Source organism: Pungitius pungitius, chromosome 9 (genome assembly GCF_949316345.1).
Source record: "Pungitius pungitius chromosome 9, fPunPun2.1, whole genome shotgun sequence".
Taxonomy (NCBI): domain Eukaryota; kingdom Metazoa; phylum Chordata; class Actinopteri; order Perciformes; family Gasterosteidae; genus Pungitius; species Pungitius pungitius.
The window spans coordinates 5,083,811-5,095,932 of record NC_084908.1 but is presented as its reverse complement, the minus strand read 5'-3'; the positions used below and the strand labels follow the sequence as shown (position 1 = coordinate 5,095,932).

Below are 12,122 nucleotides of genomic sequence, written 5' to 3'. Positions count from 1 at the left end.
TAAACTTGGAACTAAAAGAATGATTCACTTTTTTATTTTGTTGTTTCACAATAAACCTGTTTACTACGACTACAGAGCTCAACAAAGGCTCAGTTTGACACAAGGAAAAAAAAAACGATATAAATAACTGCCATGGACACACCCACCCATAAACCGATGCAAAAAAAAAAAAAAAACAGCTTGTGTGTTAAATAAAACGGGAGGGTGGTACAGATGTCTTTCTGAACATGATGGAAGCCAAGCCATTACGTCATCTACCCAAACGTGTTAATTGGAGTCAATGCTGTAATTAAGTATTCAACATGCTGGATAGGAGTAGCAACTACAATTAGTGGTTGCTCCAATCCATGAACTAAGTGCAATGCAAATCTGCCCTGTGATGTTGGCACAATACCCGACCTCCCTCCCCCTTCTCCCCCAGCTCCCCCTTCCTGAGAGAGAAACGTGTGTTTAACAGAGAGAGCAATGAACTGCACACAGTGGTGGTCCGTTGATCTGGAGGTTTAGCAACTGTTGACAAATCAACATCACATTCTGTTGCTGGCAATGAGATCTAATACCTTTCAACACCCCCCCCCCCCTGCTCCTCCACCCGTTAGGACCAGCACACTCAAAAAAACAAGACTAATGGGCTTATGCGTTTGGGAGATGGCTTGTTACAGTTTTTAGTCACACTCACTGCCACAAACGGACAAAAGAAGAAGTTAGTAATCAATTAAGGCATTAACACAGCCAACAGCTGTGCTTTATTTGTGTGACTGGAGTAGAAAACAGAACAGGAGATATATGTACAAAAGTACAGGTAAGTGCTACTCAAGCAGCCTCACGTTGGTTAAATCTGGGTCACGAAAAGCTCTGAACTGGCCTCTTCTTGTTCCAGCAGGTACAGAGATTGGGGGGGTTGGGGGCTGGTGTTATGGCCCCTGTAGAAAAAACCCCTAAAAGAAAGCTCTACGCCATGGCCCAGGGTATTGTGGTACAACAAATTTCCATGAAAGAAGGGAGGAGTAAGGACACAAGAGGCTGGGGGCCAGGACCCGGGAAGCCCTCAGGGGGTCTCTCCGTTGCGGCTGAAGAAGTACCTGACGGGGGGGCCCGCCAAGTCGTCGTCGCCGTCTGCCTCCGGGGCGAACGACACGGTGAGGTCCACGTAGCGGCGGTCCCCGGATGGCTTGATCAGCTTCTGCATTCTGAGGAGAGGCGAGGTTGAGAGACGCGGTGGTCTATTCGGGAAGGGAGGGGCACGAAGAGTGAAGGAGGAGGAAACACTTACGTTAGCTTGAGTCTCTTTGAGTGTCCCGGCATCACAGGCACGTAGAGCATTTTGACACCATGGACGACCATAGTCGGTTCGATGCCATACTTTTCCTGGAGAAAAAAAAAAACATTGATTAAATTGAATGAAAATTTGACCAAAGAAGCTTCACTCGACCTCCAGGGTAAAGTGAAAATCTGAAAAGAATGAAATGGCATCTCACCCTCACTGCATTCATGAAGTCAGAGAGGGTGAAGTCCTCGTGGCCAAAGACAGACCAACAGTCCCAGATGGAGAAGTATATGTTGTCCCTGGGGAAGACGTCAGACAGCATTCAGTGTGCGGTCAAAACAGTCAAATAATTAAAAGGCTTTTCTGTGCTCATTCCCTTACCTGATGAGTGACTGTTTAACGGGCGCAGGCTCCGTGAGCACCACGACGGGGATGGCCAGGTTAAAGAAGCAGTTCTTGAACAACTCAAACTCATAGCCGCCGACCACCTTGATTAACTCCAGGGCCACCTGGAAAAGGTAAAAGATAATCCATAATAATCCATCCATAACAGGTTATGGAGTTGGCTTTCAACATCTCTTCACACCCTAAAATATCCAAGTCTGAATCCTCCAGTGTGTCCCAACCTCAGAGGGAGGCCTGAGACTGCTCCTTGCGGCTCCGCCCCTCCCCCGATCATCGCTGAGGGTGAGCCCAGCTCAACAAACGTATGCCACTCCCAGGTTTGTAAAGAAACACATACACGTGAGCACAAACTGCCCATAACCTCCACTCTGTACCGACGTATATTACAAAATACCACACCTATGTATGTGACCTCGTCCTTATGATCACTGCCCCCCGCTGGGTTGGAACTACCTGGTACATCGAGAGCTTTTTGCCTTGCGGCTGGGGGCGGGGGGGGGGGGGGGGGGGGGGCGTCTTCTCACCAGTCCAGCCACAGCAGCCGTTGCCGTGGCGATGGCAGGGATGATCTTGCCGGCGATCCGCTTGGTCTTGAGTCGGTCGGCCGGCTCGATGGCGTACATCTTGGCTCTGAGGGCGGACGCCGCCGTGACAAAGTCCATGTGGCCGTTGCGGTCGTCGTCCTTCTCAAACTGCAGCGGGCTCACCTGTAACCTGTCTGCGTGGGAAAGCACAGACGGAGCCATCACGGTCAGCTACAGTGTGACGTGAGGTGGTCTCATGCACAACAGGATGAAGAAAAAACAAACAATGTTACACTGTGGAAAACAAATCTGCCTATTGAGTATTTGTTGTCCACCTGCTGTGACGTTGTTGGTGGCGATGGCGTGCTCCAGCTGTGCAATGGCCTCCCTCTCTTCCTCGCTGCTTAGAGGCAGCTTCACCGAATCGGGTTTCTTTGCCGTCTCGTCGGTCTCTATGCACTGGAAGGGACGGGTCAATCAAACAACATGAGACATTTCACACTGGAGGATAGAACCTCAAGGAGCAGTTCAGAGGCAAAGCTCACCTTCTCTGAGGGCCTGTACTCAGGAATCTTGACGTCTGCGAGAAGCCTGGTCACCTCTTCTTCTGTAATGTCCTGATAAAGAAGAAAAAGTCGAGTCAGTGTGTGTGTGTGTGTGTGTGTGTGTTAGAGAGCGGGTGTACGAGACCTACCTTTGGTGAGTATGGGATGTTGTAAATCCCAGCAAAGAGCCGGGCAGTGCTGACAACGAAGCTGAAGTGCCTGACGGGGAGAACCAGGTTGGTGTGTTAAACTTTGATGTGAAAAGGTACAATAATAAAACTGTAGTGGAAGAGACCTTACTCACAGGGAGTCTTTCAAGTCAAAATCAACAGGTGCTGGAGGTCTTTTCGGGGACTGCCAAAACAAACCTGAGGAAGAAGAATGTTATATTCATTGCTCTTAAATACAATACATATTGAAATCATTCAAGAACTTAAGAGGGTCTGAGAAAATACTTACTTCCATCTTTTAATCTTGTGTCTAGGGGGAAAGAGTGCAACAGTTGCAGGGCCTACGCACAAAAAGGTCATGATATTAGAGTTTGCAGCAGTGTCCATCACGTTTTAAATGAGCGGTCCTCACGGAACGTTTTTATGTTACACAATATTTCGTGGCCCGGTCTTGTGGCGGATAACCATCAAGAGGTTGGTGGTGATGTGCTTTCAGGAGGAGACTTCTTACCTTTCGCTTGAAATATTTTTCAAATTTCAGACGGCCGATGGTGATGCACTGATCCCACCGGCTGGGCCGCTTGCTGAGCAGCTTAATGACCTGGAATGACCCCTCCAGACTTTCCCCCATCTGCATCCTCTACACACACACACACACACACACACACATACGCCATCTTTCATATAGAGCATCACATTGCTGGCCACGGGCACACTAATAAGTGGGACCAAGCCGTATGCCATACAAAGTCTTACCTGTAGCACCACCTCGACAGACGGATGCGTCTGCCAGAACGAGTTGTACATGGAGGGCTTGTGTGCAAAAAGGTTCTCAAACTAGACAAACCCAAAGTTAAAGACCAGATTTAGTACACAGACGGTCAATAAAAAATGTAAAAACAGGATGACGTTTTTGGTCTGGCTGACCTTGTCTCGGGCCCACTGAATGGTGTGCTCTATGACGGAAGGAAAGGACTTGAGGGTGCAGAATGGGATCTCCTCCTCCGGGGGGTCCCTCTGGTGAGCAAAGACAATGATCACTGACTAAAGATCAGAGTGTGGGAGCGACCGCAGTGACCAAAAACGCTCACACGCAAATACACTCACATGGCTATTGTAGGACTCGGTCAAATTTGGCACGATGATTTCTGTGTGTCCTTTCGTTCCCATGGTGCCAGAGTCAAGAAGAGGTCTCTGATTGGATAAGCAGCGGCTGCAAACACAACATCACTCGTTGGCCAAATTAGTAAACAAAACGCCTGCGAGACGGTCAGTGAAAAATCAAACCAAAGAAATTCAAAGCCGCCGAATGCCTGCGTATCACTTAAATCTTGCGCCTACCTGTCCACGTATCGGCGGGCCTCCACGTTGTCCAGCGCGGTGACCACCAGGTTCATGCGGCAGTAGAAGGAGTCATTGTAGATGCTCTCGGTGGCGGGACACACCTTGTGGAGGTGAGCGTCCACCTGCAGTTCGGGGTTGATCTCAAGGGTAGCTTCTGCTGCCGTGGTGCTCTTCGGTTTCTGAGACCAGGGGCGGAACAGGAGAAGAGGGGTGTGAATGTCTGTGTGGTCAATCAAGGTTCTTCAATATATCATTAACGATCAATTAAAAAGTTTTACCTGTATGTGTTGTGGTCTGAAGAGAAACTGCCGATTGAGGTTGGACTTTTCTATGAGGTCGGGGTCCGTGATGCATACCTGAGAGATGCAGAGTACAAATACTCACTGAATACCTAAGGACGAGTTATCAAAGACATACGAGAGGAGACACCCACCTCTCCTGAGCTGCTAGCTAATCCCACGCCGAGCAGGGCAAAGTTCTTCAGCATTTCACAGCCGATGGCCCCGCAGCCCACCTGGAGGAGAAGGAGGAGGAGACGTCGCAGCGGTTCATTCGGACAAGAAGCTTGAAAAATAATTCAACACCGCGCAATCCTTACCATGAACACCCTGAGCTTATGCAGTTTCACACACATGGATTCGCCGATGCAGGCACGCAAGCCGTCGTAGCGGTCGCCCCTCGGGAAGAACTCCTCGGCAGCAACGGACTGGAGCGGCCGGACCACCTCGACGGCGTCCAGATAAAACTAGACGCAGGAGATGGAATCAACTTTGATTCAAAACTCAGGCCTCAACAGCAAAGCGGATTGTTGAACAGGGTTCATGGAGCTATAGACTGTGAATAAGCACCGGTCCACTCAGCGGTCAATTCGAGTGACTTACCCATTGCTGCAGTGGCGCGAACTTGCCCGTGATGGCTTTGAGCACCTCCTGGCTGGCCAGACCTCCCACAGCCGCTGCTAACGGAGGGAGAGTTCCCCTCGCTGTTCTCGACAGGCAGCGCACCAACTCGACGTTCACAGAAGCCTGCAAAGGCAAGACGGACGTTGAGGTGTGTGTGTGTGTGTGCATCTCTGCACGTTGGAAAGAATCAAAGAGAGATAGATAAAAACAAAAAGCCCTCACTTTGTTCCTGAGAGTTTCGTTCACTTCCTCCGTTAGCTTCAGTAAAACCTCAGCATCCTGTGAACACCTGATGGCAAGAAAAGTGAGAAAAAAAAATGCTCACAACTGAATGCGTCACATTGCAACAACTTCCCACACTGACGACATCCTAACATGTAAAGCAGCAGATAAGCAGAGGAACGTCGAGTTTACCCGGTGTTGGGGAGTCTGCTGTGCTGCTCCTGGAAGGTGTCCAGAGCCAACATGGCTGCATGGATCTGTAGAGGGGCCTGATGGGTAGATGCATAAAAGGGAGTGAGTGGTACAACCACACAGCAAGGCTCACTTATCAAGACTCCCTGAAGCTCACGTGAACAGCTTATTCAGGGGAAGAGAATAAGCACGGTTATTGTTTTGAGTGCCTCTAAGGTCGGCAGCTTTGCTGTGGCCCCGAGCGGAGCCCGGAGTCAGCAGGAGCCAGGGACTCTCACCTCGGGTTTACTGAAGTCTGGTGTGAGGACATGGGGATCACACAACTGTCTCTCTAATGTCTCCTGAAATACAGCAGGGACACACACATACAAGGTTTATCTTGAAACGTACATATATATTTTGGATTCACCAATATTTCTGGCAACAACTCAACTTACAAATCTGTATGTTTTTGGGGTCTTCACCAGAACAAAGAAACCTCCATGTTGATATGGTTGTAGTTGGGATGTGTCTCCTATTTCAAAGCTGTGAGGGGAAAGGACTAGAACCACACACACACACACACAAACAGGCACTAGATTAGGTTAATGTCACTGTATTTTGAAAATATCTCCTTAATTGCATTTTAAATATTACATTAATCTGTTTCACCTAAAGTGCTGGTGTCAAAACTGCAATAATAAAACAATCAAATTACAGTCGTCTACGTAGCAATGATACCTGCAATAGGCCGAGCGGTGCCGTTCACTTCCGCCATGCCGTTGACCTCTCTGAAGATGACACTCTGACCCGTCTGAAGGCCGTGGGGTTGGTTGTCCATGCAGGTCACCACCCCGGGGTTGTCCTGAAGGGTCCACATTGAAAAGAAGAAGATCAAATGTAGCAAGGCAATTAACCAAGTGTCAGAAAGGAAGAACAAAGAAGGATAGATCCTGATAGATTTTAGACTTTGGACTACCCGAGTGATACTTTGGATAAAAATCTCCTTGGGCTCCTCTCCTGTGGGATCAGACACCTCGAACTCCTCTCCAAAATCACAAAAGACCCGCACACAGATGCCGTATGCGTCACAGCCAATGAACTGCAGGGGACACAAAGTTAGAAAACGGCTCATTAAAAAGGCCAAAGGTTTGTGCGTTTGCATCGTCCGCTGGACTTACTCTGATGGGAGGTTGATGGAAGTGGCAGAAGTCGTTCACTCTCTTCTGTAGACTCAATCGAGCTTCCGTCAGAATCACACACTGCAGGAGAGAGAAGAAAGCTTAGTTTTATCGGAAGGGATTTCTAAGCGCTACTAATCCAAGCCCATCGATCGCATCCGGAGTTCTCCACGAACAAAACAAGACCCCAGACTGTGGAAGCGAGGCCTTGCCTGATACTTTCCGAGGAAGCTGAGGTCGTTGTTGTCGTCCAGAGCCTCGCAGGAGACGTCGACGTGGACGTAGGGGTTCAGCTCTGCGACCCGGGGGCACACCGCCTCAACCCTGGTGGTCCATGTGAAAGAAGAGGCACATGATATTTCAGATTGTGAGCGCCATCAGAGGCAAAGAAACAGTCCACCCGCTGTGTTTTACCTCCTCTTCTGGCTCAACACGTCCTCATTGTGGATAAAGAAGTTGGAGCCCAGGTCCCAGGTTTCACACCGCTTAGTGTCGTGAAGGGTGACCGCCTGCACACAGATACACACGATGAGGCCGTAGTAACCAACACCACACACCCCACGTTGACACGTTAAATGCTGCATACCTTCACGCCAGCCAGGACGATATTCTTTGCTGTGGAAGCGGAATGACACGAATTAGTGTCAAAGCACAAGTGAGTGATGAAGATCACGTGAACAGAAGACCTTACAGCAGTACTGTTGCGCAACACTGAGATTTAGCCCAACCTTACCGATCTCGATTCCCAGTCCTCCCATTCCACTGAGAAAGACTGAGGACTGGGCCATCTGGTGCATAGCACTGTCTCCCAGCACATATCGCTGGCGGCTGGACAAAGAGAGAGATGCAGGAATAGGAATGATAAAAGGATCAAGAGGAGATAGAGGTGGACCATGTCCTGTAATGTGACTTTATGTGCAGTTTAAAGTGACGTAATAAGGGACTGCGGTTATTGGACTTGCCTGTAAAGAGAGTCGTCAATCTCCATCGAGTCTGCAGCCATGCTGGGAGGGGAAGAGGGGGGGATTCAACTGCCCGAGACACCGGCTCTACCTAAAGAATCACACACAAAATACAAACGGTGATGACCAAAGCTGTAAAACGTAACTACGGGCTGTCACCGGCAGTGAACTACAAACCAACGCCCTGCCGAGGGTTAGCTTAAAGGCTAGCTGCACTCACACACCCCGGCTCACTCTTAACACTACTAGTGTCAGTAACCTGGCAGCTGTCAGCCGCGCGCAAACGTTCATTGACCTCGAGACAACGCAGTGACGTCTTTCAACGGTCAAATGTTGCAGCAGTTACGTTAGCTACCGTAATCACCGCGGTCTGATTAATGAACCTGCCGGGGAGAGCTAGCGGCTACAGCTAGCTAGCGCCGAGTGCCGCTGCTGATTCTTGTCATGAACTCGTTTAAAGTGATGACACACACGTTAGACACCGGATAATTGCAAGGAGTTGAAAGAGGTTTTTAGGTATTATTGTTCTACCAATCAATATGAAAAATACCCTGTGAATATTGTTAAAATTAGACAAATAACCATCCGTCGCTACCTGTCAGTATGCGCGACGGGCTAGGGAATGAATGGTTGTCACTGGTTAAAAACTCGGAGATCTTCCGGGTTATTACGATCACGTGACCAAGGTCATCCAATAAGTTTACGGTATTTAGTGTTTATATTCAGCTCCATTTATTTACCAAATCTGAAAGCTTCTCTTCTAATATTATAAAAACTATTGTATATTAGTTCTTTATCTTCTAAATATGAATCACTAAGAAAACTATTTTTGCAAACTCACTCGATAAAAATACTGAAACTGTTACTACAAAAATCTAGGTTCAGTAAGCAATCTATTATTTATTGTTTTAAAGGATCATTTTATATTTTTAAAGCTGCTGGATCAAAAATACTTAGTATACTAAAAAGTATTTCAACCGTGAGAACAATTCCCTTGCAAAAACTTTTAAAACGTTTTTTCTATTATTATTTTCTTTAATTAATTATTTTCTTTGTTGAATGAATCTCAGCTCAAGTTGAGAAAGCAAGGACAGAGTGCTGAACCGGTGCCAGACAGAGAAGTAGAAAACACAAAACCGCCTTTGGGTCCTCCACTGTTTAAAGGAACAAAGGTCAACAGCCAGGTGAAACATTTACGCACCGCTTCTGGGTGATGATTTAGGAGAAAAAAACATTTGCTGCTGTCTTTAAAATATATCTGCAGTTTGTCTATCTGTGTTTAGTGTGTGTTTCAGTGTGTGGAGAACAAGTAGTTTTCTTTTTTACTTTTTCATTTCTATTTATCTGTATTTGACCTAAGGTTAAATTTATCAAAGAAAACCATGTACTCTTGAAACTTGGAGCTTGGAGCTCATTGAATTGTTGTGTTTAGATTGTCTGTTACAGGCTCTCGCTCAACTTCAGAGGCCCCCTCCCTCTAATCATATTGGTCAGGGACACAGACGCGCAGGAACCCCCCTTCCCCCACCCCACTCCTGTACAGGAGCCAAAATCACTCACACGACACAACAGGACTTGTGAACTCCAAAGTGCCACTGTCCCCTCTTGGACCCCTGACCAAGCCGACTCTCTCTCTCTCTCTCTCTCTCTCTCTCTCTCCTGGCAATGTGGTGCAGTCGTATGGCACTGCGTCGGCTCCAGCGGGTCGCTGCCGCTCCACTGACCGGGGGTCTCACAAGCGGCGCGCTGAGAAAGATGTCAACCCTGCAACGGGTGTATGTCACCCGACAGATCCCACCCGAGGGCCTGAGGGTCCTCCGTGAATCTGGACGGTGAGTGTCCCGTTAAGTCACTTTGAATCTGAGGTGGATTGTGTCATGTGACTGGCTGCGATACGCTTTTTGCATGGCCTGCTTTGTGAAGTATTTGCATTGCGTAAACTTCATGTTTGCATTACGGTTGGTCAGATAAGACCTGCAGCATAAAGGGTATTCCCCCACTGCAGAGCTCCATCTGCACACTAGAGCCCTACTGTGTTTGCGTATTGTGCTGCAGGTATTTCCGTGAAAAACCTGCAGCACGTGCTTGCGATGCGGCCCATCTTAGTACGATCCTTCACGAAAGCTTTAACAGCCAATGTCATTCCATTCTGAGGGTGATGAAGAAGTCCATTTGATGGGGATCATGTTTCCGCTTGCCCAGGGTCAAGCTTGAACTGTGGGACTCGGACGACGTCCCGGTGCCCCGGGAGGAGCTCCTGCAGCGGGTCAAAGGCATCGACGGTCTGGTTTGTGTTCTGACGGAGAAGATCGATGCAGAGCTGCTGGATGCTGCAGGTCAGTGGGGGGGGGGGGGGGGGTCCTTTAGAGGCAGTTAAGAGATGTGACAAAAAAAACTGTGCTTATTGGTTGGTGTTCTCTCGCAGGTCCAAACCTGAAGGTCGTCAGCACCATGTCGGTGGGATTCGACCATCTCTCTTTGGAGGAGCTGAAGAAGAGGTGATTCTCACCTTTCTATTCTCTCAAGACATGTGTGACATGAGTCTGATTGTGTGTGCTTTTCCCCCAGAGGGATCCGCGTGGGTTACACGCCGGACGTCCTGACCGATTCGGTGGCTGAGCTGACTGTGGCTCTGCTGCTCACCACCTCCAGGAGGCTGATAGAGGCCACGCACGAAGCCAAGACGTAACGTAGCACACACACACACACACACTCCCGCCCGATCCATATCTCCACAGTCCCGCTAACTCCGGGAGGGTTTAGTTGGGTCCCACTGTCCCACCGTAGAGTGTTTTTTGTCTCTCCGGCAGACATTTTGAGCTCTCTGTGAAGTACTCTGGTAAGTCAGCGTTAGATGCAGACTTTGCCCGGGGGAATTACCCACAAGGCATTGCAATGTGAGGTTAAACACAGGGTGAACAGTGGAAGAGGACGACGATGTGTTCAGTCTGTCATGTTGAAAGGTACACAGAAACATTAAGTATTAAAGAAGGAACAAAAAACATGTGAAATCAGATGATATTTACTTATTTGTTCTTCAAATATTTACTTTATTTTTGGGACGTTGACATGTTGCAATAAAGTGCTGTCCCATTTGTAGATACACCATTACCCTTCCAGACTCTCCCACTCAAGAAACTTGTCAGATGACCTTAATGAAGTCCCTTAGAGTTTAGGGTCTTTCCGGGGCGACATTGGACGGTGCAGGGTCAGAGGTCAAAACCCCTCTCGCTCTCTCACTTCTCAGCGGCGGCTGGGGCACGTGGAGAACTCTGTGGCTGTGTGGGCACGAGCTGGCCAACAGCACCATGGGGATCCTGGGCCTGGGGAGGATCGGTGAGCACCGCGACACACGCAAACAAAAACTAAAAAAGGAATTCTCCTCAATTTCTTTTTTCTTTTTTTTCCCAAAGGTGTGGCGATTGCTGAGCGCCTGGTTCCTTTCAAAGTGAAGAAGTTCATCTACGCGGACGTGGCTCCCCGGCCGGAGCTGGCAGGCCTCATCGATGCCGAGTACGGTGAGGATGGGAGAGACGCGTCGCATCCTCCGAATTTAAATATCTCTGCGGCGTCTCGAGCTACAGTGAATAACACGAAACATGGCGTGACGCCTCTCTCGGTCCAGTCTCCTTCGACCAGCTGGCGGAGCGCTCGGACTTCCTGGCGGTGTGCTGCGCCTTGACGCCGGAAACCAAGGAGATCTGCAACAAGAACCTCTTCTCCAAGATGAAGGACACCTCCATCTTTATCAACACGAGCAGGTGCACCGGCGCCACTGAATCCATGACTGATGAAACTTTGGTTACCGTGGTAACCGGCTGCCTCTCACTCTGGTCTTTCTGTGGCGTTCAGGGGTGGCGTGGTGAACCAGGAGGACCTGTACGAGGCTCTTCTCACCGGCCAGATAGCGGGAGCCGGGTTGGATGTGACTGTTCCTGAGCCCCTGCCCACGGACCACCCGCTCTTCACCCTGAAAAACTGCGGTGAGTGGGACGGATTTATCGGACACCTGCATATTCTCTACACTACCTATTTGTCGGTCTAGTTTTGTTGTGGTGAGAGTTGCAGAACAGAACAACCTTTTTTTCTTACAACCCAAAGTTTTGTCCTTTTTATTTTGGCCGATATCTCTAAAAACGTCTCCCACCATAACAATCTAGGGGAGAGGACAAATATGAAGTTTGGACTTGGGGGGTTAAAAAGCTAACTTTATCATCCTCCCCTCCTCCCACAGTGATTCTCCCACATATCGCCAGTGCCTCCTACACCACCCGGAACGCCATGTCGGCCCTGGCGGCAAACAACCTCCTGCTGGGCCTAAAGGGCGAGCCGATGGTCAAAGAGCTCAAGATGTGAAGCAGTGTGCCTAATCATTTATATAGAAGATACAAATAACAACTCTCTTTAACTTGTAAAATGATTGTCTTAT

General features: G+C 48.8%; 2 protein-coding genes across 2 annotated transcripts; one reads left to right on the top strand and one right to left on the bottom strand.

The window, feature by feature from the left end:
* Window positions 1–18: 18 nt before the first annotated feature.
* Window positions 19–8,344, bottom strand: uba6 (ubiquitin like modifier activating enzyme 6). Its single transcript, XM_037471032.2, has 32 exons — window positions 8,289–8,344; window positions 7,694–7,784; window positions 7,465–7,559; window positions 7,318–7,346; window positions 7,146–7,240; window positions 6,944–7,055; window positions 6,732–6,812; window positions 6,530–6,652; window positions 6,292–6,415; window positions 6,009–6,112; window positions 5,850–5,912; window positions 5,572–5,648; window positions 5,380–5,446; window positions 5,137–5,280; window positions 4,854–5,000; window positions 4,689–4,769; window positions 4,534–4,611; window positions 4,253–4,434; window positions 4,019–4,124; window positions 3,839–3,928; window positions 3,668–3,748; window positions 3,423–3,551; window positions 3,201–3,252; window positions 3,046–3,109; window positions 2,891–2,960; window positions 2,742–2,813; window positions 2,532–2,655; window positions 2,197–2,390; window positions 1,649–1,776; window positions 1,479–1,566; window positions 1,274–1,368; window positions 19–1,190 (listed from the first exon to the last, which is right to left on the bottom strand). Exons 2-32 carry the CDS (start codon window positions 7,732–7,734, stop codon window positions 1,049–1,051), a joined length of 3,078 nt encoding a protein of 1,025 aa, XP_037326929.2. The 5' UTR covers window positions 7,735–7,784; window positions 8,289–8,344; the 3' UTR covers window positions 19–1,048.
* An 892-nt stretch (window positions 8,345–9,236) lies between these two features.
* grhprb (glyoxylate reductase/hydroxypyruvate reductase b) lies at window positions 9,237–12,054 on the top strand. The gene is made up of 9 exons (XM_037471035.2): window positions 9,237–9,525; window positions 9,896–10,029; window positions 10,119–10,191; window positions 10,262–10,378; window positions 10,941–11,029; window positions 11,107–11,211; window positions 11,319–11,454; window positions 11,546–11,676; window positions 11,928–12,054. Exons 1-9 carry the CDS (start codon window positions 9,359–9,361, stop codon window positions 12,047–12,049), a joined length of 1,074 nt encoding a protein of 357 aa, XP_037326932.2. The 5' UTR covers window positions 9,237–9,358; the 3' UTR covers window positions 12,050–12,054.
* The last annotated feature ends 68 nt before the right edge of the window (window positions 12,055–12,122 follow it).